The following is a 20,545-nucleotide window of genomic DNA, read 5'->3' as shown; positions in this document are numbered from 1 at the left end:
CAGCATCTGTGTGTCCTCAGGCAAGTCGCACCACGCCCCTCAGTGTCCTCCTCTGTAAAATGGGAGTGCCCGCCTCCTAGCGTGGTGGGGAGTAAATGGGAGGAGGCAGGGGAAGTGATGGAAACACAGAGTACTTGATGAATGCTGGCTGCTGTTTGGTCCACAGATGCCTGCAGGCCACTGATAGTTAAGGTGCTGATGGAATCCTACCACTCCCACCAGCTCCATCCTCACCTGCACACATACACACATGCACACACACACACACACACACGCACATACATGCTGGCTGCAGGACAAAAGATGTGGTTTCTAAGTATACAGATGGAAGAATTCTACAGGCTTGGAGCTCAAGCAAACTCACCATTGTTCAGTGGGGAAACAGGCCCAGAGAGGGGCAGGGACATGCCAAGTCACCCAGCAAGGCAGGCACAGGGTGGGGGAGAGGGGAGTATAGTAGACAAAAAACAGCCAGCCCCTCTCCCCATCCTGGCACTTTAAGAGCTGAAGTGAAGTCACCGAGGAGCCACTGTCCCCCACACCTCAACACAGGGGACAGAGAAGGCCCCATCCCTGCCATGACCCCTGGGTAGGGCCAGGGCATCCTCGGCGTTGGGAGCTCCACCCACCTGGGCCCTTGTGCCAGCACCGTCACTAAATTGCTGTGTGACGGATCTTTATTAGCCGCCCGCTGTGTTCTGGCTGCTCTGCCTACTTCAACAGTCTTTGCTCCTTTGGGAAATAAGGCAGAAATCTCACTAATATCCCCAGCTAATAACGGGCAGGGCTCAGCTTGCACACCTCCTGTGACAGGGAGCTCACTACTGGGTACCCTCACTGCCCCACAGGTGAGTGTCCTTCTCTGTGTTTCTGTGTTTAATATCATCCCAGCTTCTTTTTTTTTTTTTTTTTTTTTTTGAGATGGAGTCTCACTAGGCTCACTGCTATCTCCGCCTCCCGAATTCAAGCAATTCTCTGCCTCAGCCTCCCGAGTAGCTGGGATTACAGGTGCCCGCCACCATGCCCGGCTAATTTTTGTATTTTTAGTAGAGATGGTGTTTCACCATCTTGGCCAGGGTGGTCTTGAACTCCTGACCTTGTGATCCACCCGCCTCGGCCTCCCAAAGTGCTGGGATTACAGGTGTGAGCCACTGCGCCTGGCCCCAGCTTCTTAAATCTTATCACAATACGTATATATTCTTCTTCTTCTTCTTCTTTTTCTCTTTTTTTTTTTTTTTTAGGAGACAGGGTCTCACTCTGTGACCCAGGCTGGAGTGCAGTGGTGCAATCACAGCTCACTGCAGCCTTGAACTCTTGGGCTCAAGTGATCTTCCCACCCCAGCCTCCCAAGTAGCTGGGACCACAGGCATGAGCCACTAAACCTGGCTAATTCTGTATTTTTTTTTGTTTTAGAGACAGGGTCCACTACGTTGTCCAGGCTGGTCTCAGTCTCCTGGGTTCCAGTGACCCTCCAGCCCCAGCCTCCTGAGTCATTGGGATTACAGGCGTGAGCCACCGCACCCAGCTCTATACTTATATATTCTTTATGGGTTCAGTTTTCTGTCTCCCCCACTAGACTGAGAACTCTAAGAGAGCAAGAACCTTAGCTGTCTTCTTCACTGATAAGTCCCCAGTGGCTAAAACAGCCTGGCACATGACAGGTGCCCAACTGATATTTGTTGAATGAATAAAAGAATGAATGAATGACCAAGCTTCCCAAACATGGCAGCAGCCTCATTAGGCCAGTAGCTCCCAGTATGAAGAGTATGGAGCATGCAGTGTGACGGGGCAGCCTGTTGGATGCCCCCGGGTCTCCAAGTCATGTCCGCACTGTGGATCCCCACGGACATGCCCACGCACCGCCTGCGCTATTATGTCCTTAATGTTTTTCTATAAACTAACCCACCATTTTTAATACCCCCATTAGTCTCATCCTAAGCAATCATATCTGTGAAATCACAGTTTTGATGTGCTAGTTATATTTTTTCAGTACACATTAAAATAAACGCTTAACTATTAAAATGTAAGAGGTTTCTCTAGGTTCTGCCTAAAATCATCTCTCAGGTAGGACTCAATCTTGTTGCGGGCCCTGGGGGGTTTTGAAGAGGGTTGAAACTGGGGGTGAAGTGGAGCTGAGTCCCAGGGACTCCCTGATGGCTTCAAGGAAGGGAAGGGAGGCCTGGCTGTGAGAAGGGAACCTGGAGGAGCAGCAGCCCCTCTCTGCCTCCCCACCCCCACCTCACTTCTCTGGAGCAGTGGGAACCAGGGGGAGCCAGTTGGGTGGGCTCTGGACCCCAGGACCAGCAGCTAGGAGAGGAGCAGATTTCTTCCCCAGCTGGACCACTGCTGCTTTTTCTGATGCGAGTGCCTCATCAGGGTCGGGGGAGGAGGGCGCGACCCTTGGACTCCCCCATCCTCATGGCTGCAGCATCGCATATGCACCCCAAGGTCAGAGCCTGGGCCCACCCACTGCAAGGTGCCATCAGCCTTGCCCACTCCAGGATGTCCTTGCTCTGCTCAGCAGGGATAAGGAGGGGGCTCCAATTTTGTGATTTTTCCCCCTATAAACATAGATTCCTTAAGAAATTAAAATCATTTGAATGTTTAAAAATACATTGACTTGGAATGAGCAGAGCTTTAAGAATTCAGACCTCATCCCCTGCTTCGTCCTCCTCGTCATCCATTCATTCATTCCCTGCCACCTCCCTGGGCCGGGCATTGTCCTGGGTCCCAGGACACAAGGGAATCTGACCCCAGTGTGCCCAGCGGGCCCCAAACTCCTTTCAGGACTGAGAGAGTCTTCCCACAACACCATCAGCAGCTGGTTTGGTCCCCAAAGTCCAAGGTGACGGCCAAACACTCTCACGTGGGCACCTGTGCCGCTGTTCACACTACACACTCTCCCCATGCTTTCGAAAATCAAGGGAAGTTGGAGGGTCGCTGGGATAGCATTCTGTTCCCACTGCTGCTCGCCCTCCCGGATGTGGAATGCCGAGGCCATTGCACTCCTTCCACCCCGGAGCCAAGCCTCAAGTCCCAGCCCTGCTCTTCCCCTCTGTGTGACGTGGGCCTCTTCCTCCTCTTTCCTTGGACTCCCAGCCCTGAAGCCAGATTCTTCAATTCAAGTCCAGCCTTTGACACTTGGTAGGTGTGTGACCTTGGGTAAGCCACTTAACCTCCCCGAGTCTCATTTTCTTCATCTAAACAGTGGGCCCGAGACAGTCTTTCCTCTTGGAGTTCTCGTTAGAATTGAATGAGATGATACCATTCAAGGCCCTGGCATGGCACTCAACACACACTTGCTTCCATATGTTTATCTCTCCTGTTTTTATTTTTATTTATTTATTTACTTTTGAGACAGGGTCTCACTTTGTCAACCAGGCTGGAGTACAGTGGCACGATCTCAGTTCACTGCAACCTCCGTCTCCTGGGCTCACGTGATCCTCCCGCCTCAGCCTACTGAGTAGCTGGGACTACAGGTGCGTACCCATGCCTGGCTATTTTTTTGTAGAGAGGAGTTCTCACTGTGTTGTCCAGGCTGGTCTCAAACTCCTGGGCTCAAGTCATCCACCCACCTCAGCCTCCCAAAGTGCTGGGATTACAGGCATGAGCCGCCACGCCCAGCCAATCTCTCCATTTGTACAGAGTTGGATGAGGTAATCCCAAAAGCCAAGAAGTACCCTCCAGGGCAATTCTGGGCAAATTCTCCGTTGCCCCTGGGTCTCTGTCTTCTCATCTGTAAGAGAGAGGCTTGGGACGATGGTCCCAAGGGGCCTCCATGATTCATTCCAAAAGCTCCATCTCCTGCCCCCGCAGCTGGTGGATCAGAAGGGGTCACTTACCCGACTCCCCTCACCCTGCCCACTTGTTTGCCACAGGAGACTTTGCCCACCATCCTTGCTGTCACCATGGCAAGGAGCCAAATTCCCTGCATCCTGCTGGCCGCCTGCGGCTTCTCTTGTTTGGGGAAAAGGCTGCAGGAGCTGCTGATGGGCAAGGTGTCAAAACCAATTGGTGTGAAGGACTTGGGGAAAACCGCTTGTGAGGGCCAATTCCCCACAGGAGGCCGGGAAACCCTCAGCCCAAGGCAGAGTGTTTACAGGCGTAATTGATAGAATAATCACCAACGCCCGAGACAAAGACGAACACATTTTTAACATCATAACCTTCGGAAGACAGGACTCAATTTTCTTCATCTTCCAGCCACCAAACTAGCCAGCTTATTGATGGTGAGATACCAACAGTTCAGTAAGGAACGCAAGGAAGCCAGAGTCATTTTTCAGTGCACAGGCTGCTTGCCAAATGGCCCGGTTCCCCCTCCCTCCCCCAGCGCCCTGCTGGTCCCTCCTGGCAACAGAGAGAATCTCAGGACAGTGAATCACTCAATGGACAAAGCCCCCGGCCAAGCCAGAATCTTTGTCTGCATTGGGGTATATGAATAATTGAAGGTGCTGGCCTAGGGGTGTGTGTGGGTGTGTGTGTGTAGGGGTGTGTGTGTGTGTGTGGCAGGGTGGGGGTGGGAGGGGAGTTGTCTGCTGCAGTGTGAGGCTTCTTGGGGCTCCTCTCAGGGACCATCCACCTGCCCCTGTCTGGACCTCTCCCTCCCCTGTGAAACCAAACCAAGCCAGTCCATAGCGTCAGACATTTCCTGTCCCTACATCTCCCACCAGGTATGGGTAAATACTTAGGCAGTGGCTTCCAAACCCCAGGCTGCATGAGAATCCTCTGGGGAACTTATTAAAATGCAGATTCCACTAGATGCGGTGGCTCACGCCTGTAATCCCAGCACTTTGGAAGGCCGAGGAGGGAGGATGGCTTGAGCCCAGGAGTTCGAGACCAGCCTAGGCAATATAATGAGCTCTCATCTCTACAAAAAATTTAAAAATTAGCTGAGGGTGGTAGCACATGCCTGTACTCCCAGCTACTCGGAGGCTGAGGTGAAAGGATCGTTTGAACCCAGGAGGCAGAGGTTGCAGTAAGCTGAGATTGTGCCACTGCACTCGAGCCTGGTCAATAGAGCAAGATCTTGTCTCAAGAGAAATTAAAAAATAATAGTAAAATGTACATTCCAGGGTCCCATCAAATAACCATTCTGGCAGCGGGTTTGGGGGATCTGCATTGTAAAAAATTCCCTGGGGGACTCTGCCATGTGAGGCTTCTTGCAAGCTGTAGGGGTCCTCTGCAAGCTGTAGGGGTCTACAGAGATCTTCACAAAGACCCTGCCCTCTGGATCCCTCCCCTGGACAAGATCTGGAAAGATCCTGGGGTCCAGTCCAGCTGCCTGTTTCTAACCTACAGGTATCCTCAGCAAGATCTTGCCACCTTTCTGAGTGGCTGGTTCCTCTTGGTGGAACCCACTGCTTTACTGGTTCCCTGAGGAGCTAGAAGGGAGAAAGCTTGGGTTACGGCTACACGAAGGAAGACGCCATGGCCAAGCCTGCCTCAAGGCTGTTCTGGAGGAGGCAGTCCCAGAGCTGCCAGATGCATCTTCATATTAAACACAGCTTTCCAGCTCTCTGTACAGACTCAGCACCCTTGGGTAAGTCATTGGCCCTCTCTGAGCCTCAGTTTCCTCCTATCTCCAACACCAACCTTGCATGAATGGTCAGCCTGAGTGAGTTAACACTGGCAAGGGCTTGGCAGCACGGGGCACACAGTAGGCATTTCGTCAATGCTTGCACCTTTTCCTCCCATCCCTGCTGTGCCCATGGGCAATGAGTTAACATTTTCTGATAAGAAAAAATCAAAATCACTCCTGTTTATTGAGCACCTACTAGGTGCAGACACGGACCATCACCACCCCACCTCCCAGTGCCTGATGCCTCCTTGAGATACATGCTCCCCATTCATTCCTCACACCTCGAAAAAGCCCTCTTCCAAGTACCTTGAGTGGAGGTGGGAGGGAGATGGGAAGCAAAACAGATGTCCTTTCTGACCCATCTGACCGCAGGCTTTCCCTGTGACAAGCTCCAGGGCAGGCAGGTGGAAGGCAGGAGCCCGGCGGCCGGACCGGGCTCAGATGGAGTTGGAGGGGTGAGCAGCCACCAAGCACTTGGGGTCAATGTGCCCCTCCCCAGGAGCCCCTGCTTCCAGCCCCCACCCCCCACCCCCAGACACAGAGACACCTTCCCGACTGGGCCACATTTCCTGAATCAGCTGAGGACACACGGAGCCCAGGAATAATGAAACGATCAGGCCCCAATCTGCTAAACAGCAATTTCTGAGCTTTTTCAGCACACACAGCTTTTATCAAATTGGTATTCTCCTCCTGAACACAAATGGCTTATTAGACATGACCCACTTATTCGCCGCGTCTCACTATCATTAATAACAGTTTCTTTTTGTGATTAAGTGAGTGGCTCCAAACCCTTCCTGTGGTGGCGGGCGCTTGGCACGGCAGAGGGGCAGCTGTGGGGGCTCCTCGGCAATCACTACTTGGTGACTTTGAACCTGGCAATGTCGGGGGAAGGCAGCCTGGCCCCTGCAGAGCAGCCTGGCCTCTTTGTTTCTTTAGGGACACAGGGAGACCCAGAGGGGTGGCTCACTTGCCCAGAGCCACACGGGGGTTTCAGGAGAGAAGCCAGGTTCCCCAGCAACTAGGGGTGCCTCCTTCTCATCTAGCCCCTGCCCTGGGCCTTAGCTTGACCCTCCAGGGTGCAGAGGGGAGATTACAGCTAGTTGGGCAGAGCTGTGCCCCCTCAGCTTACCTGGCACCAGGGGACAGGTAGAGACTGTCACACAAAGGGCAGACAGACCCTGCTTTTCTATGGGGGGGGGGCCACCTTGGGGCCTTGGGAATAACAGACTGGCACCCAAGTCCCTGGGGTCTGGTGCTCTAGGGACAGAACGACCATAAGCCTCAGAGTCCCATTCCTCATACCCCTCGGGACTGCAAACTCAGGGAAGGCCTTCCATGGAAACCCCTCCTAGTGTAAGTTCCAACTGTGCCAAGGGACTGAGCGGAGCGAGGAGAGGAGGGGTGGACAGGGAGGAATTCCCAGTTTCCCTAGAATGGGAGGGAATCTGACAGGGAGATGAATGTCCTGGAAAAAAGCGCTGTCTTTGCCTGACAGACCCTGGGGCCTGTCCTGGCTCAGTCACTCTCTTACTGTGTGACCTTGGGCAACTTCTTTCACCTCTCTGAGCCTTGGTTTCCCTATCTGTAAGTTGAGGATCAAAAGAACCCTTTCCTTATTTACCACCGCTCTAGCCAGGTCCGTAGAAATGAGGTGAGGGGTATGAAGGGTATGTAAATGATGCACACAGCAGTTACTACCAAACATGGTGAGGCAGAAGGGGGCGGGGAGTCATGGTTCCCAAAAAGCAGAGACCCTGAGGATGGCTTCAAAGCCCCCCTCTCCACTGGAGCAATCCCGCTCATGTGTCATACCCCAGCAAAAGCCTTCCCTGATTATCTACCCTGCCTTACCCCCACTCACTCCCATCAGAATAAATCATCCAATTATCTGGCCTTTGTGCAAACCTCCCCGCAGCCCTGGGCCCACAGTGCCCGGCACTGGGGCTGCAGCCTCCCCCACAAGGCTGTGAGCCCGTCTAGTGAAGGGCTGCATGGAAGAAAGGTCTCCTTTGGTTTCATCTATGCTCGAGCCTCCATCCCAGAGCCAGGCTCACAGGGGTCAGGGGGAGCCCCCACAGCTGCCAGGCTCATACAGTCCAACTCTGCTGCCAACTTGGGCTCCTTCGGGGCTAGCAGGAGCTTCTGACACTCAGCCAGCCAGTGCTGGGAATGCTTGTCTGCTCCCCGGCTTCCACAGCGGCTGGAGTTGAGATTTCCCACATTTCAGTCTTCTAGGGCAGAGGACGAGGATGGGGGTATCCTATGGAAGGATGGCAGCGGCTTCCTGCCCATCCCCAGAGGCAGACAAAAGCACCCAGCATTCCACTTCCACTCCCACTCCCATGCCTCTGGCTGCAAGCAGCAACCCCAACTACTCCGGTGGCTCCGAGGGGCTTCCACCAGGTGCCACCCGCCCAACTGGGAGGCTGCAGCCCCAGGCGACCAGTTCTCAAGAAACAGGGTCTTCTGCCCCCAAGGACCTTTCCAGTGGTATAGGGGTGGGTGTGGAGAGGAAGAGGACAAGGGCCTCTGTGCGGTTAAACCCAGAAGAGTAAAGGCAGATGGGCAGAGAGGAGTGGGTGAGCAAATTGTGTTCATGTGTGTGTATGTGTGTGCCTGTGTGTGTGTGTGCGCGCGCGCACCAGTGTGTCTGCAGGTGGGCAGGCAAGAGTTGTGGCGAAGCGTGTGCGCCAGCTGGCAGAGTGAGCCCACCGGCGCAGTGCCTGATGTGCGTGTGTAGTGGGCATAAGTGTAAAGGCTTGCAGTGAGGAGGGGGACCTGAGGTGTGTGGAGATGTGCAGGGTAGGAGTTGTGAGTGTGAGAAAGCAGCGACTGTGGCTCTGTGTCCGCGGCTGTGCATATCGGTGTGGCCATGGAGGTGTGCGTATCCGCGCGAGTGTGTGGGGAGGAGGTTCGGGGTTGCGCCCCGGGTGCCCCCTCCTCCGCAGGGCCAGGGTGCCAGGGCGGGTCCACCGCGCCGGCAGAGGGCGCCCCGGGATTCCCGCCACGACTGGCGCCGGTTCGAGCCCCGGGGCGGCCAAGTTGGAGTGGCGCGGCCCGGGTTGGGGTTTGGTGGGGAAGTCCGCGGGGGCGGCGACCGAACTCACCGTGGCCGGAGACGTGGTTGTCCCAGGGCGCGTGGCCGGCGGGCCGCGTGGCGCCGCCGAGTTGCAGGAAAAGTGCCAGGTAGTGGAGGGCGCCCAGCGCTACGGCGAGCGGGGCCCCCATGGTGCGCGCTCGGGCCGGGGGCGCCGCCGCCTCACATCGGGGCCCCGGAGACCGCAGACCCCGCGCCAGCTGTCCCCTGCCCCGAGCGGCCTGGCTGCCCGGCTCCGGCAGCAGCCCCTCGCCCGCTGTCCCCGGGCCCGGCCCAGCTCCCAGCCCTCGCCCGGCTCCGGCCCAGCCCCGGCTTCGGGGAGCGAGCGCACGCCCAGCCGGCCGCCTCCGACTGCGGGACTCTTCCCTTCCGCGGAAGGCCACGCCGCGCTGCCGCCGCACCCTCCTCCCTCCTCCCGCCTCCCTCCTCCCCTCCCTCCTCCCCTCCCTCCTCCCCTCCCTCCTCCCGCTCGGAGCAGGCGGCGGAGGGATCTGCCGCTTGATTTATCATCAAAGTTTTGCCCAGGCTGGGATTTTTAAAGCGGTACCCGCAACTTTCCCCCGCCCGAGTGCGGGGGCGGGGCCGGGATGGGGCGGAAAGAGCCACCCCAGGGACGCGGTTCCCGCAAAGCACGACCCAACGGGCTTCAGCCACAGAAATGCCGTCCAGCGGGGAGAGGGAGAAAAGCCAGGGCACCCGCCGCCAGGCCAGCGCACTCAGAGGCTCCTAACTTTACCGGCAGGGCGGGGCCGGGGTCGGGGGCCAGTGGGGCTGGGGGTGAGGGCGAGGTAGGGTGGGAGCCTGGGCTGAGACCCAGGGGACCTGGTGATAGCTCTGCCGCCGACCTCGGCTCGCTGTGTGATCGCGTCCGGGTGTCTACCCCTCTCTGAACGTCGAAGTCTTCATCTGAGAAATAGGGGTAATAGCTGTCTGCGGGGGTCCTGGTGAGGATTTGCGAAATCGTGCATGCAAAGCGCTTAGCATAATGCCGCCTACGTGGTAGGAGCTCAGTAGTTATTACTGTCGGTGTTCCCCTCTCTGGGACTCAGTTTTCGAGTCTTTGTAATGGGAGAGAGACAGGGCAGTTGTTGCGGCTCCTGGCTCTTGAAGATACTGGACCTTATGTGGTGGATGGGATCGCCCCCTTCTGGACTGTAGGCTCCTTCCCTAGACCAATGAGCCTTGATGGTGTGTGTGTGCATGAGTGTGTGTGTGCGTGTGCGTGTGCGCGGGCGTATGCGTAGGTGTATGTGTGTGTGAGTGTGGCAGGGGAGGGGGATAGGGCACCATTCCCATTCCCAAGAGCAAGAATCCAACGAAGTCCTCCAGTTCCTTCCCAAACCGTGTTACTGGGGCTGATGGGACAGACAGGAGGGCGGAACTGTGGTCCCATTTAAAAGATAAAGAAGCACCTGAAATCAGGTAATTAGCTTCTCTGAGGTCCCACGGCGAGTCGGGCGAGGCCCCTGACTCCTGGGCGGGGTCCCTCCTGCTCTCATCCCTTTCCGTTCCCCAGGCCTCCCTGCTCACACAGCCTGGTCCTCCCGGTTTCAGCACCACGGAGGAGGACAGCGCCAGCCCCCCCCCCTCCACCCGGCCCCACCCAGGCCCATCCTTTGGGCACCGCGGACAGCGTCTCAACTGGCCCTTTGATGCTAGGGTTCACACCGTGGACAGACCCTCAGACTTTCTTCCCCGTCCCCGTCGAACACGGTCAACCCCTCCGACAGCCCACTCCCCACTCCAGAACACAGGTGGATCCCGCGTCCAGCCGTGTGTACAGCGCCCAAGTTTGAGAACAAGGTTAGAGTCCAAGGAACATAGCCCCTCGCCGTCTTCCCTCTGTCTTAGCGCCCCCCTTCCAGTATTATGGGGGGGTAGCACACCGGATGGGGCCCGTGGTAGCCAGCAACAATCCAGCTCCTTCCAAACTAAGGACACCTCGTCCACGATGTCCCGCACTTACAAGCACTGTGTTCCAGCACCGTCCACAGCCCCCGCGCTCCCTTCAGTACCGAGGACAGGTCCCAAGCGTCGACCGCTCCCCGCCCCCGCCCCCGAACCTTCTGGACCACATGCCTTGGAGGAAGGGGCCGTGTTTGCCTGATTCTGTCACTTCTCACTTTCTTCCCACACAGAGGTGGTGTTTAGGTTATCCTGGGCTGGCCAGGCGTCTTGGACTCTATGCACGTGTTTTCTCATTCATTAACTACCCTGAACCCCGCTCCCAGCGAAATGAACTACTGCTTCCATCATAAAGATATGGAAACTGAGAATCCTCCAGATCACACAGCAGCCACCATGTTAGCCAGACTAAAACCCAGGACTCCTTCAACCCCAGCCTGAGGCCTCACCAGGAGACTGTGGTGACAGAACTGGGACTCAAACCCGGGCTTTCTCCTCTTAAACCACAGATTGGAGGGAGCAGACACAGGCAAGGGGACAGGGAGGGAGAGGAGATTAAAGAGGAGTAAACAAGAGATTGCTCAGGCCTGCAGAGGAAGGGGGTCTGGCGGGATGGCAGCACATTGCTGCTGTGCCCCTAGCCCACCGGCTGACCTTCAGAAATCTTTTCTGTTTGAAGCCTGGAACAAGGTCAAGGTTCCTTCAACGACAGACATCCAGGGATTGTATGCCTTTGAAAATGCTCGTGATCGGCCAGGTGTGGTGGCTCACTCCTGTAATGCCAGCACTTTGAGAGGCAGAGGTGGGCATATCACGAGGTCAGGAGTTCGAGACCAGCCTGACCAACATGGTGAAACCCCATCTCTAAATTAAAATACAAAATTTTAATTTAGTAAAAAAAAATACTAAAAATACAAAAATTAGCCAGGAGTGGTGGTGGGCACCTGTAATCCCAGCTACTCAGGAGGCTGAGGCAGGAGAATCGCTTGAACCTGGGAGGCGGAGTTTGCAGTGAGCCAAGATCACACCATTGTACTCCAGCCTGGGTGACAGAGTGAGATTTCATCTCAAAAAAAAAAAAGAAAAAAAGAAGAAAATGCTCATGATACAATGGTTCTGCTCAAAACCCTCTGATGGCCTGTTTATGTGAGAAATCCTGAGTTCTCTAGTTTGCATTCAGGGTCCCAGACTCACCTCCTGCACATATCCTGTGCTCTCTTGGGCATGCCTTGGCCTCATTACATCCTCAACCTTCCCAGTGCTTCCCCTGTGCTTGTATGCCTTCCCCTCTGTCTAGCTGAGTCCCCAGTTGGGCGAGGTCCAGCCTGAGTCCCCATGGGAAGAAATGCCTGCTGCCTTCTCCCAGTCCCCAAGCCTCTGTTGGCTCATCACTGTATGCCCAGCATGGCCCTAAGAACTTTCATTATTCCCCTTAATCCTCAGAACCACCAGGCCATGTAGGGTAGGATGGTGTGGTTAGAAGTGTGGGCTCTAGAGCCACATTCTCTGTTTTGAATCCTGCCATTTGGTAGCTGTGTAACCTTAGACAAGTTGCTTAGCCTCCCTGTGCCTCAATTTTGTCATCTGTAAAATAAGGGTAATAATACCTCCTTCACAACAGGGTGGTGGGGATTAAATGAGTTATTACATGGAAAGCACTTAGAACAATGCCAGGCACATAGCAAATACATGATACATGTTGACTAGTGTTCTTGATATCTACAGATGAGGACATAGGTTCAGAAAGGTTAGGTATTTTGCCCAAAGCGACATAGCAAGGCCATGATGTGTTTGATTCCAGAGCCAATCAAACATTTCATATGTTTGATTCCAACCTACCCTCTTGGCACCTTAAGAAACTAAGACCCAGAGAAAGTAATTCACTTTCTCAGAGCCACACAGCCACTCATGACAGAACTGGATCCAGGTCCTTTGTCTCCCAACTCAGGGACCTCCCACTATACTGTACTGTCCCACTTGTATTTCCTGCAGCACCTAAACTACACTTTACAGTTTACAAATCACATTCACACCCATGATCTCCTATAATTCATACAACAACCCCTGAGGCTGCTATTATTCCCTTCCTTCTTTTACAGATGGAGAAACAAAGCTCAGAAAGATGATGTAACCTGCACAAAGTTGCACAGTGAGGTAGGGCAGAGGCTGAATGTGAACGGACACATCCCAGCCTATCCTCCTCCCCTGTGTAATTGTGCCTCTTGTCTGCTTCCCAATGCAAGTGTAATCTCTGGGCACCGTGGAAGCCGAGAGCCTAGTGGAGGCAGAAGGTAAGCAAAGACTAGCCCAGGAAACAGTCTCTAGGAATTCACTAGAGTGGGTGACGCCTGTCACTCATTTCATTCTGGGAATGCTGCAGGAGATGGAAAGCCTCCCATCCCTGGAGGCAACTAACAAGCCTCTAGTGGTCGTGTGGATGCCATGAGGCAAATATCACTGCTATTTCCGTTATATAAATGAGGCTCAGAGGTGAGCATCACGTCAAGTATTTCAATTGGGAAACATGATATTTTTAAACTTCCCTCTAAGCATGGGATCTTGCACTGCCCCTTACTGCTGAGCCAAGCTCCCTGGAGAGTCTCCATACCCTCCCCTTGACTCAGACAGGCCACCCTCCCTCCCCTCCTTGAGAGGTGTCACTTGAGCACTGTGGCTCTGTCAGTGGTAACAGCCATAAGATTTGTCCTTTTAATCCAGAATCAATAACAAATTTCATTTAAAAATAAATTAAACCAGGCATTGGAAATCATTCACCACGTGGGCTGGAGCCCTATATAGCACCGTCTAAATGGCTTCCTTTCACTCATCTATCAATGCCAAGAGTGGGGGAAATACCTAGGCTGCCTGATTCATGGAGAAACTACTTAAATGTATCAGCCCCTAACAATGAGCAATGTAAGCCTGGAGTTGCACCTTTTAGCACACCAATAACATGTGGAGTGAGGCTTCACGAGAGCTTATCAGAGCCCCCATGGTCACTGGCTTTGAGAGAGCCCATTTATAAGGGGGAACAATGGCTTTAGTATGTGGCCGCCTAATTTCCAGAATGCATTACTGAGCTCTGAGGAGCAATGGAATTCTATTAAAGTCTTATCTGCCATGGGAGGGTATGAAACCGGTGCAGAACTCCAGGCTTGGCATAGACATGCCCAGAAAGCAGCAGGGCTGACCCTAGGAGGTGGGTGAACAAGCCCAGAGGGAGAGGGGGGAGCAGGAGGGGCCCCGGATGTGTGAAAATACGTGTGTTAATAAGAGCTCCGGTTTCCAGCGATTACGTTTACATCAGCGAATAAAACTTGGCAATAAAACATCGGAGCTGCGTCTCAGACAGCATCTCCTTTTACAGCCCAGTGTATTTCACTCATTATAACAGGAGGCAGGGAGCGCGAGGTGTCCCCATTTCTCCCCCTTTAATTAAATTTTCTAAATTACTGCCCAAGATTTGGATAAAGCGAAAGACTTACAGCTCCCCTAATCGCCATCGAAGCTCCCGCCCCACCACTGTGGTGGCCCTGACTGTACCGGTTTACAATATTATTAAAGTGAAATACTGTGGGCATTGCCTGCCTGGGCTCTGGTTTTTAAAAAGAGATGCAGCGTCAGGAAGAAATTGGCCCACGGTCAGGAAAGAGGCCTGGGTTTCAGGATGGGCTTTGCCATCACCTCGTTGTGTGACCTTGGGCAAGTTATTTCTCTTATCTGAGACTCATGACTTCTCCTTTTCCCCAGATGTTCATCTTGAGGCTCTTAGAATTGATCTGGAGCTGGGGCAGTCCTTGGACCCACACTGGGACGACTGGGGAGCTTTAAGAATATATGGGTGCCCAGGGCACACCCCAGAGATTCTGACATAATTGGTCTTAGGTGAGATCTGGGTATCAGGGTTTAAAAAAATTCCCCAGGTGATCGCAGTACACAGCTAGGATTGAACACCATTGGCCTAAACACAGAGTTATTAGATATTACTGGACTTGAGAATCTCTGGGGAGGCTGGCTGTGGCCAGGCCCCACCCCTGGGTGTTCTCTTTCAGACTGGCTTTTTGGGGTGGGTATCTGGGAATCTGCCTGCTCACTAAGCACCCCAGGTGTGTCTCGTGCAGGGTTCCAGTGGGCTGCAGTGAGGATTCCAACAGAGGTGGGAGGACAAGGGTTCCTTGAATTGAGCCCAGCCAGCCTCCTGGAATGAGGAGGCCCCTCTGCCCCAGTTCCCCTCTGGAGGGCAGCACAGGGAGCCGATATGTGACCTCCCACTCCGGTCTGGGGTACTTCTCTCCTCTGATGACTGATTTCTTTATCCGTTCCACTCACCGCTGGCAGGAGCCTTGACTGGCCTCCACAGTCACATCATGTTCCCATCATAGGAACCCCAGGTCTGGCCCCTCTGCCCATGTGGTTCACGATCGCCGCAGACCCAGGTTTTCCACCTGGATGGACTCCGAGCCTTTATCTGCACTCTGCCTCCCGCAGGGCTCCTGGGCCTCCTAGGAAGGCCTTGTCTAGGCTGAGAGCCATGCTTGGGCCAAGGGCTAGGAGCCAGGGACAGCAGGGGGGCCTGGGCGCAGGAAATTCATTCATTCTGGCTCCTGCCTTTGCCAGAAGTCCTAGGGAGTGTCCCTGACATTTTTCTTCTGGATTCCAGTCTGAGTGAACCACACAGAGTGAAGACATAATCTAAAACCTAAAACTTAAATTTAAAGCATCTTTTAAATTTATTTATTTAAGACAGGGTCTCACTCTACTGCCCGGGCTGGAGTAAAGTGGCAGGCACTATCACATTTCACTATAGCCTCAAACTCCTGGGCTCAAGCAATTCTCCCGCCTCAGCCCCCGAGTAGCTGGGACTACAGGCATGCACCACCACACCCAGATAATTTTAAAAATATTTTGTAGAGATAGGAATCTCACCATATTGCCCAGGCTGGTCTTCAACTCCTGGCCTCAAGCGATCCTCCCACTGTGGCGAATGGAATTACAGACTAGAACCACCATGCCCAGCCAGCATCTCTAATTTTTAACAGAGAAGGCCATCAAAGATCAATCCTCATGTCCCTTTTGTGCAGACGGAGGAATTGAGGTCTAGAAAGACATGGAGAGAAGCCTAGGATCTCACAGTGAGGGAACGGCAGAATGAGGCCAAAGACCCAGGTCTCCTGACTCTAGGCCGGGGTCCTTCTTCCACATGCCACTTGCCTGAGGAGGTCAGACAGGATCCATCATCACCTGTGCAGCCAAGCAGCTCCTCAAAAAACATCCAGCTCTGTGGCTTCCCAAAGAGGGAACTTCTCTGAGGCCCAAAGAACCTTTTGTCCTAGTCTACTCAGGCTGCTGTAACAAAACACTGCAGACTGGTTAAGCAGAAATTAGCAGAAATCTATTTCTCACTGTTCTGGAGGCTGTAGAGTCCAAAATGAAGGTGCCAGCAAGATAGGTTTCACTCTGAGGCCTCTTCTCCTGGCTTGGGGGTGACTGCTGTCTGGCTGTGTGCTCACAAGACCTTTTCTTTGTATGTGCAGAGGAAGAGGGTGGGAAAGGGAAGAGGAAGGGAGAAAGGGAGTTCTCTGGTGTCTCTTCTTATTATTTATTTATTTATTATTTATTTATTTATTTTGAGACAGAGTCTCACTCTATTCAGCCCAGGCTGGAGTGCAGTAGTGTGATCTCAGCTCACTGCAACCTCTGCCTCTCAGGTTCAGGCGATTCTCCTGCCTCAGCCTCCTGTGTAGCTGGGATTACAGGCACCTGCCACCACACTCAGCTAATTTTTGTATTTTTAGTAGAGACGGGGTTTCACCATGTGGCCAGGCTGGTCTTGAACTCCTGACCTCAAATGATCTGCCTGCCTTGGCCTCCCGAAGTGCTGAGATTACAGGCTTGAGCCGCTGTGCCCGGCCTAAGATCTATTGTCTCTTTTATAAGGATACTAATCCTATCAGATCAGAGCTCCACCCTTCCAACTTCATTTAACCTTATTTACTTCCTTACCCCAAATACCGTACAGACACATTGGGAGTTAGGGCTTCCACATATGAATCTGGGGGACACATTCAGCCCATAGTATCCCTCCAGGCTTTGGCCCTCAGATTTGAACCTAAACCCACAAATTGCACTCTACCAAGGCCAGTAAGTACATGTGGCTCGTATCTGTGTTGTCCCAGCAAGAAGCCTAATGACAATCCCCATCAAAGGCAATTAATTGCATCAGGGAGGGGCTCCTAGGGCCCTTCACCCTGCAAACCAAGTGCTTATTAAACACCGCGGGACAGCAGGGTCTCTTCCAATTACAAGGCCCTGCTTGTAGGAGTGTTTTTAAAATCCTGAACTGACTTTAATGGCGTGGTTAATGCCAGTCTAAATATTCCATGGTTGTGAGTAATTAGCTAGGCCGATGCTGTCCAACAGAAGTAAAATGCGAGCCACCTGTGTAATTTTAAATTTTCTAGTAGCCACATTTTAAAAAAGTAAAAGCAATCAGGTGAAATTAACTTTCATAAGCTGTTTTATGTCACCCAATATATCAAAAATATTATCATTTCAACACATAATCAATATAAAGCATTATTACTGAGATATTTTACGTTCCTTTTTCCATACCAAGCCACCAGAATCTGGTGTGTGCATTTTATACTTAAAGCACATCTCAATTTTGGACAGCCACATTTTCAGTGCTCAATGGTCCGTGTGGCTCATGACTACCATAGCGGACAGCACAGAGCTAGATGCCTCTAAGAGAGGCCTGGGCCTAGTATCTCCATGGACCCCACACAGGAGAAGGGGATGAGCATCTATTGAGCGCTTCCTGTGTGCCAGACACCAGGATTTATCTCACCAAATCTTCGTGACAAGGATGGGACTGTTCATTTCCATCTTACAGCTGAAACCATGAAGATTCAGAGAGATGAAGTGGCTGGGCTGAAGTCACACAGTGGCTGGCACCAAGTTCCACTGCCCCCAGCCTCTGCCATCAGAGCCCTCAGGTGGAGGCAGGCAGAAGACAGGGCCTCAGGCTTGGGGAGGACCTGCCCAGGTGGCTGGTAAAGCTGGGCTTGTTCAAGGATGCCTGCAACCTCAGGGGTTACTCCTCCTTGCTTTCCCCTTGGGCTACAGCGTCTTCCTGAGATTCCCTGCTGCAGAGCAAAGGGAGCCTCTGAGGGCTGCCCAGCCTTCTCCAGCTTCAGAGAGGAAGCAGGGCCCCAGTGCCAGGGTGGCGGCAGCAGCAGCAGTAACAGCCATCATCCTGGTCACTTTTTTTTTTTTAAGTGATGGGGTCTTGCCAGGCACAGTGGCTCATGCCTGTAATCCCAGCACTTTGGGAGCCCGAGACAGGAGGATCACTTTAGCCCAGGAGTTTGAGACCCACCTGTACAATATAGTGAGACCTCGATTTTACAAAAAAAATATAAAAATTAGCCAAGCGTGGTGGCACGTGCCTGTATTCCCAGCTACTTGGGAGGCGGAGGTGGGAGGATGACTTGAGCCTGGAAGGAAGAGGTTGCAGTGAGCTGAAATTGACCTGCTGCACTGCACTCCAGCCTGAGGGACAAAAAGACTCTGTGAAAGAAAGAAAGGAAAGAAAGAGAGAGAGAGAGAGAAAGAAAGAAAGAGAGAAAGAAAGAAAGAAAGAAAGAAAGAAAGAAAGAAAGAAAGAAAGAAAGAGAAAAAAGGAAAGAAAGGAAGAGAAAGAAAGGAAGAAGAAAGAGAAAGAAAGAAAGAGAGGAAGGAAGGAAGGAAGGAGGGAAGGAAGGAAGAAAGGAAGGAAGGAAGGAAGGAAAGAGAAAAGAAAAAAAGAAAAGAAAAGAAAGGATCTGGCTCTGCCACCCAGATCTCACTCTGCCTCTCTGCTGCCTTGGAGTGCAGTGGCTCAATCACAGCTCCCTGTAACCTGGAACTCCTAGGTTCAAATGATCCTCTCACCTCTGCTTCCTAGGACCACTGGTGCACACCACCATGTTCAGCTAATTTTATTTTTTGTCGAGATGGAGTCTTGCTATGTTGCCCAGGCTGGTCTTAAACTCCTGGCCTCAAGCAATCCTGCCACCTTGGCATCCCAAAGTGTTGGGATTACAAACGTGCACCACTGCATCTGACCACAATTTTAATCAAATAAGTAGTTGTGCACCTAGCTGTTTAGTGTTCATCTCCCCTACTAGTCCATAAGCTCTATAAGGGCAAAAACACCACTCTCATTCTCTGCTGTATCCTCAAGGTTGCATGTGGCTCCTCCTTTGGCCAGCTGCACCCTGCAGGGTGGGGCTAACTTCTTCCAGGACCTCTCCAATCACAGGGAGCCCCATACCTCCAGAGGCATCTCCTTCCAAGTCTGAAGCGCACTGTCCCTTAGAAAGGCAGCCCCGGGCCTGGGCTTGAGACCTAGCTCTGCCGTTTACGTACCCGGTGGCTTTGGGTAAATCTCTTAAATTGGCTCAATCTCGATTTCCTCTTTCGTAAAATGGGGGATAGAAGAGCCAATTTCATGAGGTGCTTGGATTAGAGGCGACGGCAATGGGAAATGCTCTGTCTTCTGCCATGTCTGCGTTCCTTACCACACACACCTTCATTATCATCATTAGGCTGAAATTGCCTTCCTCCCTGGGACATCCATATGTCGGACCTTGGTGGACCCTCTGGGGCCAGAGAACACGGACCGGGCCTCCATGTTACTTGTCTGTGCCCTGGGCATCCCCAGGCCCCTCCCCCACGAGAGAGTGCCTTTCTAGATTTTCTTTCCTTCTCTCCTTCCAAGTGGTCTGGAGTGCCCACCATGCTGCATGCTGGAGCTGGGCTGCAGGGGTCCCGAGGCAGATGGCAGGCTCCCACCCTGGCGCCTCCCTTTGCAAAGCTGGTCTCCTCACTCAGGCCAAGACCAGGGTGCTCACCACACCTCACAAGACTCGCCGTGACTGTGACCTGGGCCTGTATCTGCCACCTCTCTGCCTCCTTGTCTCGCAAACGCTCCAGGACCATCTCATCTAAAATGCAGCCCTCATCCCTCTGAAGCCCCTAACCCTTCTATATTTTCCTCAACACCTACCCTTCTCTGCCACATTACATGTCTATTTCTTGGCCGTGTCCTCACTACATGTAAACTCCATGACAACAGGGCTGTGGCTCCTTGTTTCCTAGCAGAGGTCCTGGCGCCGAGTGGGAGCTCCAGAAATAATTATTGAATGAATACACAAATGTGATTTCTGAAACGTGTTTGTGCTGGTCTCCTCCACAGGACTGAGAGGCTTATGAGGAGAGACTGAGTGGATTTTGCTCGTCACTTTGCCACGGCAGAGCCCAGTACGTAGTAGGCCCTCAGCTATGGTTGGCCGGGTGAAGCCGGACACTCCACATCCTGGCAGGGGTTATTACTTCCTCGTTGCCACGAGCGGCAGCCATCATTTGCTGAAGGCCTAGAATGTATCAGGCCACGTGCCAAGTGCATAACCTGTTTTTTCATTCAATGCTCACAGCACTGACAGGTAGGGATTTGAATCTCCATTTTACAGATGAGGAGACTGAGGCCCAGAGAGGTGCCCAAGGTCTGACAGCCGGCAAGTGGCAGATCCGGGACCCAGTTTGGATCTTCCTGATTCCAAATCATAAACCACACTTCCTGCATTGGCCTCAGGCTGGTCCCTGAGCTGGGCTCTTGCTCATGTTTCTCCTTGAAGCTTTAGAGTGACCCTGTGAGTGTGCACTGCTAACACCACCCTTTATACATGAGGAACCCAAGACTCAGAGGTGCAGAGGTGGCCCCAGCCTCCAGTCTACAGAGCTGGAGTTTTTAACCACAAGGAGGCCCCTTCGGCTCCAAGGGCATTGTTTAGGGCCAAGATCTCAGGTGAGTGGAGGGGAAAGGGTCAGGCTGGCTACATTTTTTTGTTTTTGTTTTTGTTTTTGTTTGTTGTTGTTGTTGTTGTTGTTGTTGTTTTGAGACAGGGTCTCACCCTGTCTCACCC

General features: G+C 53.0%; 1 protein-coding gene across 1 annotated transcript in view; it reads right to left on the bottom strand.

The window, feature by feature from the left end:
• VSTM2L (V-set and transmembrane domain containing 2 like) overlaps window positions 1-9,102 on the bottom strand; it is a 41,606-nt gene extending 32,504 nt beyond the window's left edge. The window contains exon 1 of the mRNA XM_031005051.3: window positions 8,686-9,102. Within this exon, the coding sequence (XP_030860911.1) occupies window positions 8,686-8,806 (121 nt within the window). The 5' untranslated portion in view covers window positions 8,807-9,102. The remainder of the gene's footprint in view (window positions 1-8,685) is intronic.
• Between the last annotated feature and the right edge of the window lie 11,443 nt (window positions 9,103-20,545).

Source organism: Gorilla gorilla, chromosome 21, assembly GCF_029281585.2.
Source record: "Gorilla gorilla gorilla isolate KB3781 chromosome 21, NHGRI_mGorGor1-v2.1_pri, whole genome shotgun sequence".
Taxonomy (NCBI): domain Eukaryota; kingdom Metazoa; phylum Chordata; class Mammalia; order Primates; family Hominidae; genus Gorilla; species Gorilla gorilla.
The sequence above is the reverse complement of the archived record's forward strand: the minus strand, read 5'-3'. Positions and strand labels throughout refer to the sequence as shown.